Raw genomic sequence first — 21,705 nt, 5'->3', positions numbered from 1 at the left:
CTTGCAGTCTTCAACCAGCAGTTGAAACAGACCTCCAGAGAAACAAATCAGTAGGAACTGAATATCTAAAGTTGAATCTCTCTGAGAATTCTTGTTAAGAATGGCTTCAGATATCAGAATATCATTTCAGGGAGAACCATCTATGAATGATCCTGGGTCAGAAAACCTAGAGCATAAACTTAGCCAAGGACCAGCCATTCAGGAGGAAGACGAGATCTATGAGTTCCCAAGCACTCAGCTCACTTTATTGCAAAACAGTAACTCAAGTGCAAGGCAGGAACTGCAAAATCTCTACAAGTTATTTCACTCATGGCTGCAACCAGAGAAACACAGCAAGGATGAGATTATTTCTCATCTGGTCTTGGAACAGTTTATGATCAATGGCCACTGCAGTGACAGGTCCATGTTGAAAGAGAAATGGAAAGCAAGTGGCAGGAACCTGGAGAAATTCATGGAAGATATGACTGATGATGGCATGAAGCTACCTGGATTAGTAAGTAGAAGGTTTTAACTCTTGGGGTGAGGGGCAGAGGTGTGTAAGGATTAAATATAGCCCGTTTAAAAAAAAAATACAGCCTGTTGGAGTTGCTTGTAAGTAGATAAAGAATGCATTTATTAGTTCTCACAAAAGAGGCTCTTTACCATGCTAAATAAGCAAAATTAAAGCATACGTTTTATAGGTAACTATTCAGTAGGACATATAAGAGCTAACATACTAATTGATTTTAGCCAGTGAGATGGTAGGAGGGCTCAGTAAGAAATTGGCAATAGAACAGAAACCTCAAGAATGGGGAGAAATGCCTTAACACAAGCTCATTCTTCCCTCAGAAGTCCTTGGTATTAGTCTTTTTTCATTGAGAATGACACACTAATTAGAAATCACCATGAACTTTAAGGCCGGCAGGCATAAGGGCAGAATAGTGGGTGTGGCAGCATGCAGTAGAAGGATCCTGGGAAAGCCTGATGAGAGCAGAGCTTCCACAAAGGCTCTGTCACTCAACAGATCCATAAATGGCAGTGATAAGGTTTTGTTTCTCTACAGGTCCACGTCCACATGAAGGGTCAGGAAGCCCTCTTTTCTGAGAATATGCCCTTAAGAGAAGTCATCGTTCATTTCATGAAACAATTGTCAGCAGGAACTCCAACAGAAGAGAACATGGGAACACCCTCCTGGACTTCCCAAGATACTTCCCTGGAAACAGGACAAGGTGAGTGGGGTAAGCCAAGGTACCTGAGGGATATGTGTGGACTCCTTCTTGGGTACAACTTCACTGAGTCATTTTATCCCCCACAGGAGGTAAAGCAAATGGCGACAACATTTATCACAATGACGGTATTACTAGTCAAGGCAATGCAATACCTTCCCTGTTCATTGTCCATGAGGAGGACTGTCCTCAGCCTGAAGAGGACAGTGTTTCTTTGAAGAATCTGCTCAGCCCTGGAAGAGCGGGTCTAGGTACGTCCAAGTCCCAGGAAGGGTCCCTGCAAGGACGCCCATATCAAGATGTCCTGATGGAGAGGGCACCAGGGTTTCACTCTCGGTCAACCCCAGTCACCCCTGACCCTGTTTCTACCCACCAAAAAACCGAGGGGAACTCCACGTGTGGGGGACACCAAGAAAGATTCCGTGACGCCCAAAACTCCTACAGATGTGAAAAATGTCCCAGGATCTTTAGGTATTTCTCTCAGCTAAAAGCCCATCAGAGAAGACACAACAATGAGAGGACATTCATTTGTGCTGAGTGTAACAAAGGCTTCTTCCAAGCGTCAGACCTACACGTGCATCAGAAGATTCACACAGAAGAGAAGCCTTTCAGGTGCAGCACATGTGAAAAATCCTTCAGCCACAAAACCAACCTTCTGGCCCATGAGAGAATCCACACGGGTGAGAAGCCCTATGTATGTGCGCTTTGCCAGAGAAGCTACCGCCAGTCATCCACCTACCACCGCCACCTGAGGACTCACCAGAAAATTGCCGTCAAAGGTACTCCTTCCACATCAGAAGCTTCCTCAGCTGTAGCCTCAGTGTAATGCTATGTGAATATGTATGCAAATACGTATGTTTCCATAGCACCTCCCTATTTAGAACATATAATTTCCTGATTATATTTTCCATTTATTTTCTTCACTAAAATGTAAGTTTAAGGAGGAATTTCTGTTCGTTCACTGGAGTGTATCTCAGGTGCCCAGAAAAGTGGCTGACAAAAAATTCAAATAACCAATAAATAACCTGCTGAATAAATGGATGAATGTGTAATGTTGGTGTTTATTCCTTAAAATCCATGAAAGTTCAACTCCAGGACACAAACACCAGCTTCCAGTGGTCAAGTGATGCTTTCCCTCCTGCTCCCCTGCCTCTGTCCACACACTTTATCTTTACTGGGTCACATGCACTTAAAAAGGTGCAGAGCAGGGGCACAAACCCAGAAATAGGCCTTAGTCTATAAAAGGGAACTTCTATATTCAAATGTTATATTTCTTTAATTCACTTGATATATTAATGGCTATAATAATATATCTGTGATATATTGGTGATTGAAAGTTTGAGAATGCTATTTTATTGACAAATAAATACCCAAAAAGGTCAAATTCTTTCCATTCATTTCTTCCAGAGATGGCACGTATGGGGTGGTGGTGGTGGTGAGGGGGGATGAGGAGCTCATTTGCAAAACTAGTTTGAAAGGGCACTTTGGAGGAAATGAAAAGATGCTGTGCACAGCTGAGGCAAAAGCACTTATGTTGGTTACTTGGAATACATTTGTGAGCTGGTTTCCACTAGGAAACTGGGACTCAATCACATTGAGAAACTAGAAGGTACCATGTGAAAATGGCTTCAATCATGGAAGGGGGTATTCTGTGAGGTATATTGTGACATTTCTCTCACTACATTCATAGTGCAGAGGACTATGGGGCTGCAGACAATGCTCCACTGTGTGGAGAAGCCCACTGATCCATCCTCTTTCCTGGGCTGTCTCCAGGTGTTTACTATTGTGAATATTCTTGCACATACCTCTTGGTACAAGGGAAACCTTTTGTTTGGAAAGACCTCTGTGAGGCAGGTTGTGAAATAACAGAAAATATATATGTGGGTCTCTGTCCCTAGTTCCAGGCACAGAGCCCCTAAAACCCTTGTAACTTCTTAAGTGATGAGAGCACTAGAAGCATCTTTTGTCCTAATATTTGGTCTTTGACCTTGGTTCCTGATACAGAACCCCAAAATCACTTGGAATTTCCTGGGTGATAGGAGTGTCTTTTGTTTCAGTGAGGCAACTCCCGGGTAGCTTCAGGATGGGGGCTGGTCTCCAGAAAGACTAATCCATGAGTAGACGCTTAGGATTTTCATCCCTATCCACAGTGGAGAGGAGCTAGAGATTGAGTTAATGATCAATCGTACCACAGGGTTTGGAGAACTTGGTGAACACCCACGTGCCAGGAGGGAGGCACACCCCCAACTCCATGGGACAGAAGCTCCTGTGCTGGGGACCCTTCCAGACCTCACCAAGCCTGGCAACATAAATGCACAAATACTCAGAGACTCATGAGACAGGCATGTCATGGGGACACCCAAACAACACAGAATTGTGTAGTCCCCACAGACCAAGTGTGATGAGGGGGATGGGTGTAGAGATAGTCTAGCTTAGAGAAAACAACCTATCCCATCTCTGCATATTTGATAACGCGCTGGTGGGAGTCAGAACCGAAAGTTGGGTGCACACCTTGGTACAGCCCGGAGGCTCGCACGGGTTTGAAGACTTACAGGTGGTGGGGGAAAAACCAGCTGGTTTTTCCATTACAGGTTAATGCTTGCCCCCAGGGCTAAGAAGCCTCAGTCTAGTTGGGAGAGGAAGGTGGGAGGTTTACAGGTTTTACAGGAGGGATGGGAACTTTCTAGCAGGTTGGCAGCCACTGTTTAGACAATTTGCAATTTACCAACAATGGTGAGGGAGAACTGTAAGCGCTAAGGTCTCCTGCAAGAGCTGCGGGCAGGGATATGTGAAGGCCTCAGGGCTGCTCTCAGTTCTTCAGGGCCACACAACACCCATAATAGTGACAGTGATAACTGGGTGACAGCTCAGTATGGGGGCACAAGGTGGAGCGGCCACCTAGAAGCCATATTTAGGCTTCCTCCCTCCGCGGGGAGGAATTATTGCCAATGGTGGTGAGGGGACAGGATGGTCTACAGTGACACTTATGACCCGGAGTCTCAGGTGGAGATGTCAGGGTAGGGTTACTTGGTGGGTCAGGCTCCATGGACAGTCTGGCAGGTGAGGTGTCTGAGTGTCTCAGCCCGAGTCCTGGGCAATTTCCAAAAAAGGAGAACAGAGGCGAACAGGGTGAGAGGGTCCAGCGTGGTGTAGGCTGACCGTCCCCAGCTCAGGGACGTAGCAGCTGTGCTGCCCTGTGGAAGTCCCTTGCCCTCTCTGAGAGCTAGATCCCTCCTTTGAAAAGTGGAATAGTCTCTGCACACTGTATGGTTTGCAGGCTGTTAAAATGAAATGATCCTCAAGAGAGCCCATCAGCATTAGGTCCCCATGAAAAGATGAGTGGAGGCCCTCAGCAAAGGGTAAGGGAGGGTGTGTCTGCAGAGTGCCACAGAGGGCCTGTGGCCAGAAGCAATGCCAGTGAGGGGCCTTCTGTGAACCTCTGAGACCCTGGCCTAGCGGGAGTTCTGGAGACAAGCACCCAGGACATCTCCTGCCAGCTGTTATCATTGTTCCTGCAGAGCAAAGCAACAGCCAAAGAGCAATCCCAGACCTGTTCAAACTAGTATGAGATGTGATGGCTGCCAAATTTGACCTTTCACGAACTTTCCCCCTCATTACAATGCTAAACATCATTGCCAGAGTGGACACTTGACACACAAAAGAAACATACGTGTATAAAGATGCATGTTCTGGGATGCCTGGGTGACTCAGCGGTTGAGCGTCAGCCTTTGGCTCAGGGTGCCATCCTGGGTCTGAGGATCAAGTCCCACATCTGGCTCCCTGCGAGGAGCCCGCTTCTCCCTCTATGTCTCTGCCTCTCTCTCTGTGTATCTCATGAATAAATAAATAAAATCTTAAAAAAAAAATAAAAATAAAAGGAAGCACGTTCTGTCAACTGTGCTTGCACTCGCTCCCAATTTCCTGTATTTCCCCACCCCACATGCTTAGCCATCACTCCTTTCCCGCCTCGGGTCCTTTAAAACTTTCCCTGCCTATTTTTCCAGGAGCCAATGTGACACATTTTCGTGACTGTGTCTCCCTTCAACTGCAGCTGGTGCCCCAATAAAGCCTTGACTCTGCTTTTAAATTGTGGACACAGTCTCGTTTCTACCATCTCTGGGTACAAGGACCCAAATCTGATAACATCATTATGTGCTCTCTGAATCAAATAAACCATTAATTTCCACATTACATCTACTGACTGTCATTACTTCAATTCATTCTATGATTTCATGTTCAACTTAGGCCTACACTTTTCCCTTTCCCTTTCTTTTGCTTCACAGTTGTAGTCTATTATGTATTTCATTCCACTCATAATTTCTTAAATGTCTGATTTCAATTGCAAATGGATTTATAAAATGTTAAACAAATTCATCTGTGTGTACATTTAAGGTTTTGCTCTGTTAAATAACAAAATTCAACTGAGTAAGTTTTAAAGATCTAATTGGCTTTACTCAGCAATTCATGAATCTGACAGCATCCCAACCAGTAAATAGAAAGGAGCCCCAAGGAGCTATACAAAATGGAAAACTTTTATAGGCAGAAGGGGTGGGGCAAGGAAGTTACTAGCAAAGAGTAGATTGTTTCAGGCAAGATCATTTTCCTTTGGGGAGCACAAGTCTGTTGGGCCTCACTGGTGCTGATGAGGTAATTCCAGATTGTCTGCTTTAAGGTTCCACAAGTGTGAGAAGTTGAAATCATGATTAAGTTAGGTATTAAGTCCTAGTTTGATGACATGGGCTTAGGGCATGTGACTCCCTTTGGGGCCTCTTGTTTCTTTTTTTAACAGTTCCGTCTGACACACTTAGCCACTCCTCCCTCCAACGTCCTAACCCAAGGGAATGAACGTTTAAATTCGTGAGAATCTACAAGACACATTTTCTCCCTCATTTACAAACATTCAGTAAAATATCCATTGACTTGCCTTTACCTGACCCGTTTGTTAAATTCATTCATTGGCTCCATTTTTTTCAAAAAGCTTACTAGTCAATATGCATCGTACGTGGAAGATATGTTCCATATGGCAAATATTGCCATATTTGCAATTCTGTTCTATATGGTTATTTGCCAAAAGAGAGAGTATCTTTATTTTGTTTACATATTATGTATAATATACTGAAAATAACTGAAATACAAGTGCAAGAAACCCCCCAGTGCTTTGTTTCAACTGTTTCTAAATTTAATATCCTGTAAAAACAGTACTTTAAAATGTTACTGAGTTTTAAAAAGAACAATAACACAAGATTAGGTAATTGTATCATATGTCTATTTATGTATTCCACTCTGAATGGTTTTCAAAGATCTTTAAATTTTCTGGCCACTTTTAGTACTGCAAATTGTACAGTACAAATGGTGAATTATTGTTTCTTTTTTTAAAGATTTTATTTACTCGTGTGAGAGAGAGAGAGAGAGAGAGAGAGAGAGAGCCCCCGCGCGCGTGTGCACAAGCAGGGGGTGGGGCAGAGGGAGAGGGAGAAGCAGGGTCTCCACTGAGCAAGGAGCCCAATGAGGGGCCTTTGGGACCATGACCTAAGCTGAATGCAGACACTTAACCAACTAAGCCACTAAGCTACCCAGGAAGCCCATTGTTTTTTTTGTTTGTTTGTTTGTTTGTTTGTTTTGTTTTGTTTTTTTTTAGACAAGAATGTTTATGCACAATTTCTTTTAGAGGAAATTAAGCCATAATAGAATTTCAGCAAATGAACATGTTATATTTGAATTTCAAATATACATGATTTTCAATCTAGTTAATATTTTGATCATTTCTTAGAAAATTTTCATGTGTTTATCATTATTCTTCAAGGATTACCATTCATATATATTGCCTGTTTTTGTTTTAAAGATTTTGTTTATTTATTCATGAGAGAAACAGAGAGAGAGAGGCAGAGACATAGGCAGAGGGAGAAGCAGGCTCCCTGCGGGGAGCCCCACGCAGGACTCGATCTCAGGATCACACCCTGAGCTGAAGGCAGATGCTTTAGATGTAGATGTAGAGCCATCTCTACATTGCCTGTTTTATTTGCTCTTTAACCAATGTGATTAGTTACAGCATTGAAATTAGCACAGTCCATTACATACTGTCACATATAAAATTTTTTACATTTTTATTTTTAGTTTGTTTTTGTTATATTTTGTTATAGTCTACCTTCTTTTTTTTTTAAGATTTTATTTATTTATTCATGAGAGACACAGAGCGAGAGAGAGAGAGAGAGAGAGAGAGAGGCAGAGACACAGGCAGAGGGAGAAGCAGGCTCCATGCAGGGAGCCCGATGTGGGACTCGATCCCAGGTCTCCAGGATCAGGCCCTGGGCTGAAGGCAGTGCTAAACCACTGAGCCACCCGGGCTGCCCTATAGTCCACCTTTAACTGAATTTTTAATTTTATGGATTTGAGTATGCCAAGTAAAATTTAAGGCTTCCTATTAACACTTAATGATGAGCTGTCCAGTTCAAGATTGTAAAAATCTATTCTAATACATTTATATAGGAAAATTGTCTGTCTTCATGTTTGAACCCTTATTTACTACCTCTAAGATGGAAGCTAAAATATTTTTTTAATTTTTTTTTTTTTTATTCATTCATGATAGTCACACAGAGAGAGAGAGAGAGAGAGAGGCAGAGACACAGGTAGAGGGAGAAGCAGGCTCCATGCACCGGGAGCCCGACGTGGGATTCGATCCCGGGTCTCCAGGATCGCGCCCTGGGCCAAAGGCAGGCGTCAAACCGCTGCAACACCCAGGGATCCCCCGAAAGCTAAAATATTTTTTAAAGATTTATTTATTTTCTTTTGAGAGAGAGCGAGAGAGCGAGAGAGAGCGAGCATGAGTGAGAGGGGCAGAGGGAGTGGGAGAATCTCAAGCCGACTCCGCCCTGAGTTCAGAGCCTGACAAGGGATTTGATCTCATGATCCTGAGCTGAAACCAAGAGTCAAGACACTCAACCAACTGTGCCACCCAGGCGCCCCTAAAAATGTTTTTACTTTAAAATCAATTCCCAACTAACTAGTAACTGACTTTTATCAGGTATCAATTTCTAGAAATTACCTGACATCTACTCCTAAACATGGTTTGTTTTGGGGCTCCCTAATAATCTGTGGTTAATAGAGTTTACAAACGGGAGGACAAGCTTTCTTCATTGCACTTTCCATTCAGCCCTGAAGTTTGTTTCTGCTATTATTGAAGATAGACCTAGTCTATGGTCAAATTGCCCTGAAAGTGTCCCATTTCGTCTAATCTTGGAAGCTAACCACGGCCCATCCTGCTTTAGTACCACCTTGGTTAGTATCTGGATGGGAGATCACCTGGTAAAACTGGGTGCGGTAGGCTTTTGGGATAAAAAACGGGGAAAAGAGGGAAGAGGAGTAGGGAAGAATAAAAGAAAAACAAATTGAAAGACAAAAGAAAAAAAGAGAAAAGCTAAAACAGAGTATATCTAATCTAAATAGAGTTTTGAAATTTATTTCAAGATCTTCTCCCTATTTCTTATGTATTGAAATTCTACCTCATGGTCTAATAGATATCTAAAATGGAATATATTTTTTAAAAAGCCCTGATGGCTCCTCCAAATCTCCTCCACACACAGCCTCAAAATCTCAGCCCATAGCATATCTATCCTTCTGGATGCTTGGGACAACATTTTTTGAGTCATCCCATCTCGTTGTATTGTGTTCCAATAAGGCTGCTCTTTGAGAGTGAGCAGGGAAGAGGAGTAAGGAGAAAGAAACCAATCTCTATTCTTTTGTAGGACCTGGGTTGGATCCTGCTGAGGCTGTGCCACCTGTTCTGGTTGCCACCTCTCATGATCCCCTCTGGCTACAAGCTCCTATGCCAATAGTAGTAGCACTGATAGCGAAGCACAGGTGGGATGAGTGGAGGGTTTCCCGGGCCCTTTTCCGCTAGACCTCCACCCCCACCCATATGTATTTTGTGCCCCAATATAGAGGAAGGTTTTTCCTGGACACTTCATCTTTCTCCCTCCTTGAGGGTCACTTCCAAACTAAAGTACTAAATCCAGGCCAGAGGTGATACGGGGAGGTTCCCACTTCAGGAATCCAATGAGATACAGTGTGGAAGTATAAAGTGTAATTTCTCAGAATCCCACTGACCCTGTGTCATTTGCATGGAGGGAGCCACAGAGAAGAGCAGAGCTGCAGAGACCAGAGACCTCAAAGTGCATTCTACTTGGGCCCTTCTCCAGGGCTGTGACCTGAAGTAAATCTCCTCACTGCCCTTGCTATATATTTTCTTGAGTATAGAATGGGAATACTAACAATCGCCCTCCTTACTGGAAACTAGGGGAGTTCTTGGGCCCTGAGACCTCAACCACCAGCTAGTGCCAGGCTCTTGACTTCCCTCACTAGAAAGCATTCAAGGATGAGTCACAGTAAAGTATGACAGAAAAAGCTTTATTGCAAGGTGAAAGTACACACTCCAAGGGACACTGAGTATGCGCCCACTGGGGAGGATCTGAGCCATGCCAGGTACATACAGGGCTCTGATTCTTAAGGGTGGTTATTATTTGGGTGTGGACTATTCAAGTGGGGTTCTGGGAATAGGCATGGATTTCGAAGAACTGTACATATCACTATGCATGCTATTCTAGCTACCATGCACAGGCGCAGTCTGATTTCAGGCTAACTGGGCGTTTGTGCACAGCGTGTCACAACAACTGTCTGGAGCAACAACTTGACTTAGTCATAAATGGTTGGATTTGAAATACACCAACAAATCCATAACAATCCATTTTCCTGTTTAAGGTAATTACTTGATTTTGGAAAGTGAGTCCACTAAACCGTTGGGCTACAATAATTGCAGAAATGAGGTGTCTCTTTGGATGTAAATGGCCGAGAGGCCCTGTGTTCTCTTATTGTAATGCTAATCACTGTCAAGACTTAAATATTTTATTCATCTGTTGTCCATATGGGTTCCCTCCTTCACTTCATTCCAGACTCACTCCCATATCCTCTTCTCTTAGAGCCCTTCCTGGGTTGCCCAGTGTAAAGTTGCCCCAAATTCTAGGGTCTTCCCTATGCCTTGCTTTTGTTTTTTCAGGATCCCTAGGGCTCTTTGACATTCTCTTCATCATTTATTTAGTTCCCGTGTGAAGATCTGACTCCATCAGTGGAACTAGAGGTCCTCTTCATGTAACTCCACATTATCACTCATCACAGAATTATTTTGAACTAAAGGCAATAAGCAGCAGCAAAAACCAGAAAAAACACTCTGCTCTCCTCCTATTTGCCTAAAAGCTGGAAAGAAATTTACTAGGACTAAATTTAATCACCAAAGACAACTTTAGACCCTTATCAGCCTGGCGACAGCACCATAGGAATTTACAAAACACACCTTACTAACTATCCTTTATCTATCTGTGCTTACCTTCCCACAATATGCCACCCCTAGAGACTCAGGTACTTTTCCCTTGTCTTGCTACTTCTCTAATATTGTACTGTTCATTAAAGATGTTCTGTAAGACTGAAAACAAATCCATGTCTTTGAGTTATTCAACCCAGACTCTCTCTCATGTACATATGAGATATACATACTAATAAACTTATGGTTTTCTTTTGTTAATGTCTTTTGTTATAAAAGTCTGAGGAGAGGGGCAGCCCGGGTAGCTCAGCAGCTTAGCGCTGCTTTCAGCCCAGGGCTGATCCTGGAGATCCGGGATCGAGTCCCATGTCCGGCTCCCCGCATGGAGCCTGCTTCTCCCTCCGCCTGTGTCTCTGCCTCTCTGCCTCTCTCTGTGTGTCTCTCATGAATAAGTGAATAGAATCTTAAAAAAAAAAAAAAAAAAAAAAAGTCTGAGGAGAGAACTTGGTAGCAGAAAACATTTTCATCCCTTTTATCTCTACATATATGTGATGAATTGCAGACATGCCTCCCCTGCATTATGCTTGTGGCCCTTCTAAAAAAGCACAAAGTCCCCAGCCCTCTGCCTTGAAATCCCTGCAATTTCCAGTGCCCCTTATGGTACCCAAGACCTCTTCTTTTCCCGCACATGACACTAAGGACATCCTTCGCAACAGGCCCCTGGAGTAATGGGACCTGTATTAACCAGAAAACACTGGTCCAAGGACAGGTGAGTTGCTCCAATGAAAGCCCAGCAGAGGGGCAATTCCCTGCCTAGGAATGATGTTAGGGCAGGACCGCCCCCATTCTCCTCCTGGTTTTCCCCATAGTGCCAGGTAAGGATCAAGGTGATTGACTCCAGGACAGGATAGGGATCGCCCCACCCCCAGAGGCCCCCTCCTCTCTGCCCTGCTCCAACCAAGGACTCCCAAGGTTGGTGAGGGGATATCAAGTGCAGGACAACCGCAGGAGAGCCATGGGGATCTGAATCTGATTTGATTCTTGGTTAACGACATTGAAGCAAGGAACAGGGAGGGAGGCCTTCTTGATAGGACTCATGGCTGCCTCTGCCAATGGGGAAATCATAGTCTGGGATAGTACTTGATCCTGTCTGAATCTGCCAAGCGTATTCTGGGCAATGTATGCTGAGTAGCAATTAGAGAGGTGGAGGAGATAAGTATGATGTAGGGCAAGGAGGAGCTGTGGCTGTGGGAATGCAGTTGCGAGAGGTGTGTCAGCAAGAGTAATGTGCACACGGAAAGGGTCTGTGCACTCATGACCCAGGACCCCCATATTGGCATAACAGTAAAGGTGAGCCCACGTAATGGAGGTGTCTGGGAAAGGCGACCTGACGAACCCCAGGAGCACTGCCTGGAAAGAGGGGGTGTTGTGGCAGTGAATGGAAGGGCCAGAGCTTAGGTGCCATCTGTCGGCCCACCTGCCTATATTGTTGAGGCGTGACACAGTCACCAATGGGACCATGAGATACTAATTGAAATAAGGTAATGTTTATTAACTTCCACTAAGCGAGGACATCTTGTGACGTAAAGACGCTATGGAATGATGTATTTCTTTGGTTTGTAGCCTTTAGGATCATCAGAAATATTCTCGGCCTCCAAGAGACCGCGAATTTCGCTGGGTCTGAAATAAGTATCCAAACATTTGGGTGATCAGTGGCAGAGACCACTGCGCAAGACTATGATAACATTCTCTCAAAGAGGAAGCGAAGAACAACAGAATCGGCCTTTTCAGACGCACTAACCTGCAGGGCTCGGGCCTTCCCTGCCAGATGTCCCTGACCCCGGCCTTCGTAAATGCGGAGACTACTTTACCCAAAATGCCCGGAGTCGAGTGGCAGCGTCGCTCTCCAATGAGAACTTAAAGAGAGGCTCTTCCGCGTGTGGCCCCATCGCGAGGGCGGGACTTCCTGCTGTCTCCTCAGGGCGGCCATGACAGCTACTCTTGTTTTGGCTCACCTGGTGGGAGTCTCTGGCGTTCTGCGTTCAGATTGACCTGACGCAACAGAAGGGGCCCAAGGAGCCGCTGACCCTGCTGCACGGTTGCGAGTCCGCGGCTCGGAAACGCCGCCGGGGCTGCCCCGCGCCGGGGACAGAACAGGGACCCCCGGGCCGGCTGTCCGCTCCCCACCCCGAGTCCGATGACGGCGGCGGCGTCCAGGGTCCCGACGCAGGTAAACGCTCGTCCCCTGGGCCCTCCTCGCCCTCCCCGCGCTCCCTCTCCCCCCCCCCCCCCCCGCCGCAAATCCTCGAGGCCTGAGCGCCGGTCGTCTGCTCGCGTCCCTGCGGCCCAGGCTCCCGTGTCCCGCAGAGGCAGGCGCGGGTGGGCGGGGGCCCCGTGTGTGAGCGCCGGCGCGCGGGAGCGGGCTGCAGGGGAGGGGCACACCTAAGGGGCGGCAGTGAGCGCTGAGGCACACAGCTTGCCTGCCAGCGCAGGCCTGGTCTTCTGGGCCGGGCAAGGGTACAGGGAGCTTTGAGTCCGTGGAACCCGCCGTGGACTCGGTCAAAGGCTGGACTCTCCCCAATTCCCGCGGTTGCAGAAGCGCTTATGGAGCCGACACGAACAAGTGTGAGGTGGCCCACGCCTTCACTGGCCCTGACCTGAGCCCCACCCGCTTGTCTTCTGCATTGTTGGGTCCCGGGACTCTGAAGTGCCATTCTGACAACCGGTGTGTGCATGGTTATCCCAGGAGCATCAAACACGGTGTGCACATGCTTGAATTAACACTCAGCTGGAACTGTCTAGGAAACCACCGTTCTTTTTTCTTAAGGGTGGGAGCAAAGAACAGGAATCGGGACTGGAATAACTGCCTGGGAAGTTGGGTGTGTCCTCTGGTGGTAACGGGAGGCTTGGATATGAGCAGCCATGTGGTATTACCAAGGTCCTGATAGGCTCCATCCCGCCATAGCATAAAGTATAGACTATGGGCTGAGGGAGGAGGCAGGACGATCAGGGTGGAGGCTACTGTCATAGGCTAGGTGAGGGTTTTTGGACCAGAGTGCTGGATTCGATGTCATTGTATTCTGGATATGTGTTTTAAAAAGTGACAACTGTATTTTCTACGTGGACAGACAGGGTGAAATGGAGGATTCAGGGGTTATCTCTAGGGGATTTTTTCTTAGCAGCTGTAGGAATGGAAGCTCCATCAGCTGAGATGAGTGATGTTGGTGGGAGATGTTTTGGAGAGCACTGAGTGGATACATTAAGTGAGCAGTCTAAAACACACAGGTCTGGAAATCTGGGGAGGGGTTCAGAAGGGAGACATCTAAAACCATCATGGCTCCTGTGTGGCCCCGGGTGAGTGAGCCGTGAGACACATTTGTGAGGAGCAGTCTTCTGGTTATGGTGATAAAGCTCTTCTGGTGCCAGGAAGTTGAGGGGGGAAAGGGAACCAGGACTGAATACTTAGGTGATTGTATGACTTCAGAGATGAGGGATGTGAGTGGCCATGAAGGAAGAGTGCATCCAAGACTGGATACCTGGGCAGGTGGCCAAGGTTTCCAGCAGAAGAGTAGACAGAAGAGGGATCCGGAGCTGAGGAGGAATTAAGACAAGATGATGACACTCAGCACTACGCTAGTGCGTCTCCACTCTGAACTCCACCAGGGTTTTGTGAGGACTTTAGTAGGGCCTGGGGTATTTCATCCTGGAGGAATAAGGTCATGTGTAATGTGCTGATGTGATCACCTGTGAGAGTCACTAAGCCTGGGGTCGGCCACCCAGCAACCTTGGCTTTGGATGAGGGTCAGGACAGAGGGAGATTGTGATTGCTGAGGGGACAACAAGTGCAGTACAGGTGGAGGAGGACCTTGAGAGGAGGTATCCTGAGATCTACATACGGTTCCTAAAACATAACAGGTTCCCTGTTATGACTTTATGTCTGGTGAAAGGTGGAGGAACTCGTGGTGTGAGTATAAGTTCTCCCTGCTCTTCTGCCGTTGGCAAGGTCTCCTAAAGAAACAGCCTTTCATCAAAGGTGTGTTTCCTGCTTATCCCACCCACCCACCCCCTTTTTTTTGAAAGATTTTATTTATTTATTTATTTATTTATTTATTTATTTATTTATTTATTTGTTTGTTTGTTTGTTTGTTTATTTATTCATGAGAGACACTGACAGAGAGACAGGGACATAGGCAGAGGGAGAAGCAGGCTCCCTGTGGGCAGCCTGATCCCAGTCCCTATGGACTCGATCCCAGGACCCCAGGATCACGACCTGAGCCAAAGGCAGACACTCAACCACTGAGCCACCCAGGCATCCCCCTGCTTATCCTTTGTATGGGTTTCAGTTCCCTACCAGCCCATGGAGTTATTCAGAAAAGCCAATCACATCCTCTTACAGGAACCAGGAGGTACCTCACCCTCTCGATCCCACAAAGCTCAGATCCTACAGCTCCCAGCTATTCACTCTTTCTGAGAGTGCCACCCCCATGTGGGCCTGTGTGGGGTGTGGTGTCCTCCTCTCCCAGGCTGTGAATATATGTGATTAATAAAGTGCTATCCGTCTCCTCTGTACAGGGTCAGGTGTCGTGTGTTTGGCCATCCCCATAACCCTAAGATGAGACTCCTGCACTCACCAGTGGGTTGAAGAGGAGGTGATTAAAATACAAGTAACATGTGGGGAGGCCAGGGAGATTCCTGTGGTGTGGGACAGTGAGGCAGTGATGACCATAGGCATGTGGCCTTGGGCTCCAGTTTCAAGAATGTTGTGTACTTGGAGAGGGAGTATGCCTGGTGATGCCAGGGCCCTGGTATTCAGCGGAATAGCCTGGGTGGCCGGGAGGATCCTTCTGTGCCAGGTCTGCAACTTAGATGTGTACTTGTCCACCTGCCTCTTGTTGTGTCGGCGGGCCCTGTGATCAGTGGGCCCATGAGGAGACAGTGGCGCCATGGCACCCAGGCACTGGGGCCTGGTTTCTCCTGTCAGATGGGGAGATCAGGGGGAGGATGGGCATAGGGTAGATGTGGGTGGGAAAAGGGAAATGGGTTCTTGGGAGAGGGGCTTTTTGTGGTTTCATCTGTCCCCATCATGCCAGGGCAGGGTGACCTTTGAAGACGTGGCCGTGTACTTCTCCTGGGAGGAATGGGGTCTCCTTGATGAGGCTCAGAGATGTCTGTACCAGGATGTGATGCTGGAGAACTTGGCACTTATAACCTCCTTGGGTAAGACCCTCAACCCCACCCCTGTGCCCTGAGCTAGTCTCTGCCCTTCCCTTTGTCCCCAGGAGCAGTCTGTCTTTGCATAGGGGCCATGAGCATTGCTTCCTTCCCCGGTTCTAGGGGTAGGTGCTGTAGTTGCTAAGGCTGAGGTCAGTGAACTGCCTTCCTTCCTTGAGCAGCCGCCCCAACACTAGCTTTCCTGCTGCCTTTCAGGGAAGGAATCGGGGTCAGGAGTCTTGCAGTGAACCTAATGGATATCAGCTTTCTTGCCCTCTCCCTGACTGGGTGACTTTGTCTAGATGCAGGATATCTGCATGCTCCAGGTCTGCTGCTTTTCTCTAGCTGAGGCTTCCTCATGCCTGCCTATGTCAGGACTTGCTGTCTCTGACAAAGTTACTACTTCTATGGAGCATGGGCTGTTCTCGTGAGACCCTGTCCAGACTTCTCTGGGGACTATTTAGTTCTCTTTGCCATGGGCTGTCGTGTGCTGCGTTGTTCTGGGATACTGATGGCTGCTCATCTGTCCTGTCTTTTCCTTAGCACTTGTATCATAAATTTGCCATGTACTTGCTGATTATGGGCGTGGGGTTGGATTGGAGAGCCTGTGGTGGTTCACAGTGGGTACACTGACCCACATACAACATGATGGCTCAGAGGAAGCCAGGCTTGCAGTGGTACCTGGGGGAGATGCTCTGTGTTCAGATCATACCAGAAGCCCGTTCTGTTTGACTAGTATTTTGATGCCAGAGTCCACATTTCATTTCTATCTTTTCTTCCCCTTTCTTGGCACTTTGCCAACTTGTCAAGTCTGTTACTTCTCACTTCTACTCTTGCTTCTGGCCTGAGGTGAACCTCACATTTCTGGGATCCATATCTCACTTGTTTTTCCTGCCACTCCACCAACAGTACTTTGCACATTGGCTGCTGTATGTCAAGAGGTGTGCCTGTGTTCTTAAGCAGTCCTTGAACACCCCCTGCCAGGTTCCAGTCCTATTTCTTTGGGTCTTGACACACCCTTCTGCATGGAATAGGTGTGTCAGTAGGAGATACGTTTCTTTGGAAAGTTGTTTGCAGAGGAATGAATTGCAGACCATCTCTCTCCTCTTTGTCACACCACATGCTTGCATCCTTCACCTCATGAGGCCTCTCCCATTCTGTGCTCTTTGTAGCCTGCCACTGCTAAGCAGCCCCATCCTCAACCTGAACCATCTCCCCAGTCCTGCAAACAATCCCATTCACTGGTTCCTGGGTTTGTTAGACACACATTTGTAGCTCGTATAGGAGCTGCCCCCTCCCACCAAAGGCAGCATGCACTTCACCAGCATTTCTTGCTTTCAGGTTGTTGGCTTGGAGCAGAAGATGAGGAGGCCCCTGAGCAGAGAGTGTCTGTGCAAGGAGTGTCACAGGTCAGGATTTTGAAGGCAGTTGTGTCTCCCCAAGAGGCCCATCCTCGTGAGGTGTGTGGCCAGGACCTGAGAGACATTTTGCTCTCCACCGAGCACCAGGCAACACTTTGTGGACAGAATCACTACCAGATTGGGGCCTGTGAGAAACAGTGGTATTTTGGTGCAAACCTTCAGCACCAGAAGCAGCACACTGGAGAGAAATGCTTCAGAAGCAGCATGGGCAGAGCCTCTTTTGTGAAGGATCATGAATTCTGTGTATCAGGGAAACCTTTTTCCTGTGGGGAGGTTGTGAGGGACAGCTTGGCCACCTCAAGACTGCTCCAGCATCAGGCCACACACGCCAGGGAGAAGTCATGCAGGAGAACAGAGTACGGGGCATCCTCTCATGGAAGGAAAGCACAACACAACTGGGGAAAAGGCACACAGGACTTCACTTGCACACATGCACTTGTTCATCCCCAGAGAGACCTCCCTAGAGAAAGATGCTTCATGTGCAGTGAATGTGGTAAATCTTTTAGCAAAAGCTACAGCCTCAGTGACCACTGGAGAGTGCACACTGGGGAAAAGCCTTACGAGTGTGGGGAATGTGGGAAGTCCTTCAGGCAGAGCTCTAGCCTCATTCAGCACCGGAGAGTTCACACTGGAGCAAGGCCTCACGAGTGTGATGAATGTGGGAAATTATTTAGCAACAAGTCCAACCTCATTAAACATCGGAGAATTCACACTGGGGAACGGCCCTATGAGTGTAGTGAATGTGGGAAATCCTTCAGTGAAAGCTCTGCACTCCTTCAACACCGCAGTGTTCACACTGGAGAAAGGCCTTATGAGTGCAGTGAATGTGGGAAATTCTTTACCTACCACTCCAGTCTCATTAAACACCAGAGGGTTCACTCGGGATCAAGGCCCTATGAGTGCAGCGAATGTGGAAAATCCTTCACTCAAAACTCCAGCCTCATTGAACACCGTAGAGTTCACAGTGGAGAAAGGCCTTATAAGTGCAGCGAATGTGAGAAATCTTTTAGCCAAAGCTCTGCGCTGCTTCAACATCGGAGAGTTCACACGGGAGAAAGGCCTTATGAGTGCAGCGAGTGTGGGAAATTCTTTACTTACAGTTCCAGTCTTCTCAAACACCAGAGAGTACACACTGGATCGAGACCTTATGAGTGCAGTGAATGTGGAAAATCCTTCACTCAAAACTCCAGCCTCATTAAACACAGGAGAATTCACACTGGAGAAAGACCTTACAGGTGCCACGAATGTGGCAAATCCTTTAGCCATAGTTCTAGCCTCATTAAGCACGGAAAAGTGCACACTGGATAAAGGCTTTAGGAGTACAGTGACTTTGGGAAACGTTTGACGTGTCTTCCATTTCAGTGACCATTCAAATTTTCACATTGAAAAAGGCTTTGTGAGTATTTGAACGTAGGCTAATATTTACCTAGAAGTCCAAGCTCTTACAACACCACGTTATCTCCTTAAATGAAAGCCTGTGAATGTGGTGGCAATTGTGGGAAGTGGCCAACCAGAGGCTAGCCTCATTGCACTCCAGAGAACTCATGGTAGTGAAAGGCCTTCTGAATGCAGTGACTCTGGGAGAGCCTTCACCCGAAGGACTCACCTCAGAGGATATCACAAATTGCAGATGGGAGAACTACCTTAAATGTGCAGGTATTTATAAGTGGAATGTAACAACACTGGAAGAGATCCCTTGTGAGGGTGCCACTTGCCTGTGTTGAAGCTCACGCATTCAAACATCTGTATAAATCCCAGGTGTGCGGCAGCTGCATCGTACTTTTCCAACCTGCCCAGGGCCATCCCCCAGTGTCAGGGCAGTTGCTGGATGACTAATGAGTTGCCTGAGCGCTGACTCCTTTCCCATTTTTCCTCCCTGAAGAGAAGGCATGGATCTCACCCAGTTTTGTCCTAGAGGATTATTGGTGATTTGAAAAGGTGGACTACATTATTCGGGGACATTGTGGTCCTTGTGAAACTCTATGATGATGCAATCCCCCAGTCTCCAAGTCACCAACCCAGGAACAGTCTGCCTCCCATCGCTCGTGCTGTGTGACAGTAAAGATCATATTGTTTAAGCCACCATATTAATCTTTGCTTGTTTCTTTTTTAAGTGTCTTTAGTTTTTTTTTTTTCTTTAAGATTTTACTTATTTATTCATGAGAGACAGAGAGAGAGAGAGAGAGACAGGCAGAGACACAGACAGAGAGAGCAGCAGGCTCCATGCAGGGAGCCTGACGTGGGACTCAATCCCGGGTCTCCAGGATCACACCCTGGGCTGAAGGCGCTGCTAAACTGCTGAGCCACCCGAGCCGCCCTAAGCCACCATTAATCTTGGGGAGTCTGTTCACTGTGTGTGTGTGTTGAAAGCAACTATTTGCTAGCATGAAGGAGTGAACAGTTGTGTACCTCAGAAGGGACTGTATGATGGCAGAAGATAGCTGTTCAAAGCCTTTGGCTGCTCAGAGCCTTTAAGGAAAGACTATAGGGCTCTGTGGTCCTAACTTATAGTTGGATGCCAGGATGTTTTGTGGGGTTGGCATTTCAACCCAAAGAGGAGGCAGTTGTTGGTTATTTGACAACCTTCAGTGCTTCTGAGCAACATGATCCTGTTCTCTTGTTCACGGGGGGTATGGATGGCATGGTGCTCAGCGCTGGTGAAGGAAATCTATTCCCCAGGCCCAGCAGCAGAGCCATGGGTCTTGGTATCCTGCATTCTGAAGGGTAACATCACTAGTTTTGAGAGTGTAATGCCAGGGGAATGATCATGGTCCCAGAAACACTGGATTAATAGTGCAGGAGACCAAGAAAGTGGTTGGAATGTGCCTCTTTGAGAAGAGCATGCACAATGTTTAGGCACCAGGACTATGAAGGATGGGCAGGTTCAGAAATTCTCAGGACCTCCAGAAGGATCTATCTTGTGTAGCTGAGGACCTGTCAGAAAAAATACTCTAAAGGTTTTGTGGATTCCTTGGTGCCTCTGGGCTGTCCAAAGGCCATTACTGTGCGTGGTAGCAAAACAGGACAGAGACAGCAGAGATCTCTTAGTGCAGCAATGAGGTCTTTGTGACTCAGCCAGTATCCCTGTTTAATGAACTGGAAACACCTTCACTGCTCACCTATTTTTGCTACCACTGAGGCAAGTTCCTTCTGATGAGGAGACAGACGGTGGAGTCACTATGGTGGCAAACTTGTTCTAAAGTGTATGGAATCCAGACAACTTGAATCATATACTTTTCTTAAGTTATAATAAGGTGTAAATGGCATTCAGTGTCCATCATTAAATTGTTGCAATTTGACATTTTGACATTCACATAAACCCATGAAGCCATCAATCATGATTAATAAGCCTTTTCATCACCCCCGCATTTACTTTGTGACCTTTAATAATCTCTCCTGGAGGCAGGCATTGAGTTGCTTCTCATTATACTAGATAAGTTTGCATTTTCTAGAATTTATATGATTGAAGTCTTAAAGCGTTTCGTCCTCCTTTTCCTTGGGTCCCCTCATGTGACATACTCATTTTAAAATTCACCTATGATGCTTATATGAGCAGTCCATTCTTTGTATCTTTGAGAAGTATGTTTTATCGACAATGCACTATTTATGCATTCATGTGTTTATGGATATTTTAATTGCTTCCAGTTTGGATGGCTGTAGGTAAAACTGCGGCAGAAGGGGCGCCTGGGTGCCTCGTTGGTTAAGCATTCCGACTTTTGATTTGGGCTCAGGTCACGATCTCAGAGTTGTGAGCTCAAGCCCAGTGAACCCTGTGTTGAGCTCTGCTGTGGGTGTGGAGCCTGCTTAAGATTCTCTCTCCCTTTCCCTCTGCCCCACCCTCCCTCCCTGGCGACTGCCCACCTCTGCCCTGCTGGGGCTTTCTGAGTAAATAAATAAAATTGCAGCCATCCCACAAATCCCTAAAAACCCTTCTTAAAAAAAAGAAAAGAGAAAAAAAAAAAAACTGCTATTGGATTTGGATACCACTGTTCCTATTGGTATTGTTCCTTTCTCTTGTCCATACTGGAATCTGAGTGTAGGTGAATGGATGTATGACCTCTTAAAGAATACCAAGTTGTCATGGAAAATGATTATTGCTTTTGTATTCCCGCTTGCAATGTATGAGAGTTCCAGTTCTCTGGTATCTTTGCTAATATTGGGTAAGGTTAATCTTTTTAAGTTTAAACTCTTTAAGTAAACGTGAAGCATTATCTCACTGTGGTCCTGGTTGCATTTCTCTGATGTTTCATGATGTTGAACAAGGCTAATGTACAAGAAATGTGGGGGGAGCCTGAGCATGAAAGAATCAACAAGCCACATTTACACTGTAGCAAATTTTTAAAAAAGATTTTATTTATTTATTCATGAGAGACACAAAGAGAGAGACACAGAGGGAGAACCAGACTCCTCACATGGAGCCAGATGTGGGACTCAATCTCTGGACCCGGGATTACGCCCTGAGCCGAAGGCAGACACTCAACCACTGAGCCACCCAGGCGTCCCTGTAGCAAATTCTTCTTCTTCTTCTTCTTCTTTTTTTTTTTTCCAGTACCAATAG

At 46.5% G+C, this 21,705-nt stretch overlaps 2 protein-coding genes across 6 annotated transcripts; both read left to right on the top strand.

Annotated features, from left to right (window-relative positions):
• LOC140600004 (zinc finger and SCAN domain-containing protein 4-like) lies at positions 1–2,589 on the top strand. Its single transcript, XM_072767256.1, has 3 exons — positions 1–493; positions 1,043–1,208; positions 1,295–2,589. Exons 1-3 carry the CDS (start codon positions 101–103, stop codon positions 2,029–2,031), a joined length of 1,296 nt encoding a protein of 431 aa, XP_072623357.1. The 5' UTR covers positions 1–100; the 3' UTR covers positions 2,032–2,589.
• Positions 2,590–12,463: 9,874 nt separating this feature from the next.
• On the top strand, positions 12,464–21,358 carry LOC140599820 (zinc finger protein 814-like). Of its 5 annotated transcripts, none has more exons than XM_072765107.1 (4): positions 12,464–12,745; positions 15,088–15,164; positions 15,606–15,732; positions 17,068–21,358. In XM_072765107.1, the coding sequence occupies exons 3-4, from the start codon at positions 15,699–15,701 to the stop codon at positions 18,453–18,455; spliced, it is 1,422 nt and encodes a 473-aa protein (XP_072621208.1). In that variant the 5' UTR covers positions 12,464–12,745; positions 15,088–15,164; positions 15,606–15,698; the 3' UTR covers positions 18,456–21,358. The 5 variants fall into 5 exon arrangements, with proteins under 5 accessions (XP_072621208.1, XP_072621350.1, XP_072621245.1 ...); XM_072765144.1 differs by having other exon boundaries at positions 12,470–12,745; positions 15,611–15,732; positions 17,068–19,232; XM_072765096.1 differs by lacking the exon at positions 15,088–15,164 and having other exon boundaries at positions 12,470–12,745.
• Positions 21,359–21,705: the final 347 nt, after the last annotated feature.

The sequence above is a fragment of the Vulpes vulpes genome, chromosome 1 (genome assembly GCF_048418805.1).
Source record: "Vulpes vulpes isolate BD-2025 chromosome 1, VulVul3, whole genome shotgun sequence".
Classification (NCBI taxonomy): Eukaryota; Metazoa; Chordata; class Mammalia; order Carnivora; family Canidae; genus Vulpes; species Vulpes vulpes.
The sequence above is the reverse complement of the archived record's forward strand: the minus strand, read 5'-3'. Positions and strand labels throughout refer to the sequence as shown.

What these genes read in the sequence shown, in the direction of transcription:
- LOC140599820 (XM_072765096.1), top strand. Translation starts at nt 12,713, where the DNA reads ATGACGGCGGCGGCGTCCAGGGTCCCGACGCAG. An exon ending in CGTCCAGGGTCCCGACGCAG is followed by an intron (nt 12,746 to 15,605) that starts GTAAACGCTCGT and finishes CCATCATGCCAG; the next exon opens with GGCAGGGTGACCTTTGAAGA. An exon ending in GGCACTTATAACCTCCTTGG is followed by an intron (nt 15,733 to 17,067) that starts GTAAGACCCTCA and finishes TCTTGCTTTCAG; the next exon opens with GTTGTTGGCTTGGAGCAGAA.
- LOC140600004 (XM_072767256.1), top strand. Translation starts at nt 101, where the DNA reads ATGGCTTCAGATATCAGAATATCATTTCAGGGAGAACCATCTATGAAT. An exon ending in GCATGAAGCTACCTGGATTA is followed by an intron (nt 494 to 1,042) that starts GTAAGTAGAAGG and finishes GTTTCTCTACAG; the next exon opens with GTCCACGTCCACATGAAGGG. An exon ending in TTCCCTGGAAACAGGACAAG is followed by an intron (nt 1,209 to 1,294) that starts GTGAGTGGGGTA and finishes TATCCCCCACAG; the next exon opens with GAGGTAAAGCAAATGGCGAC.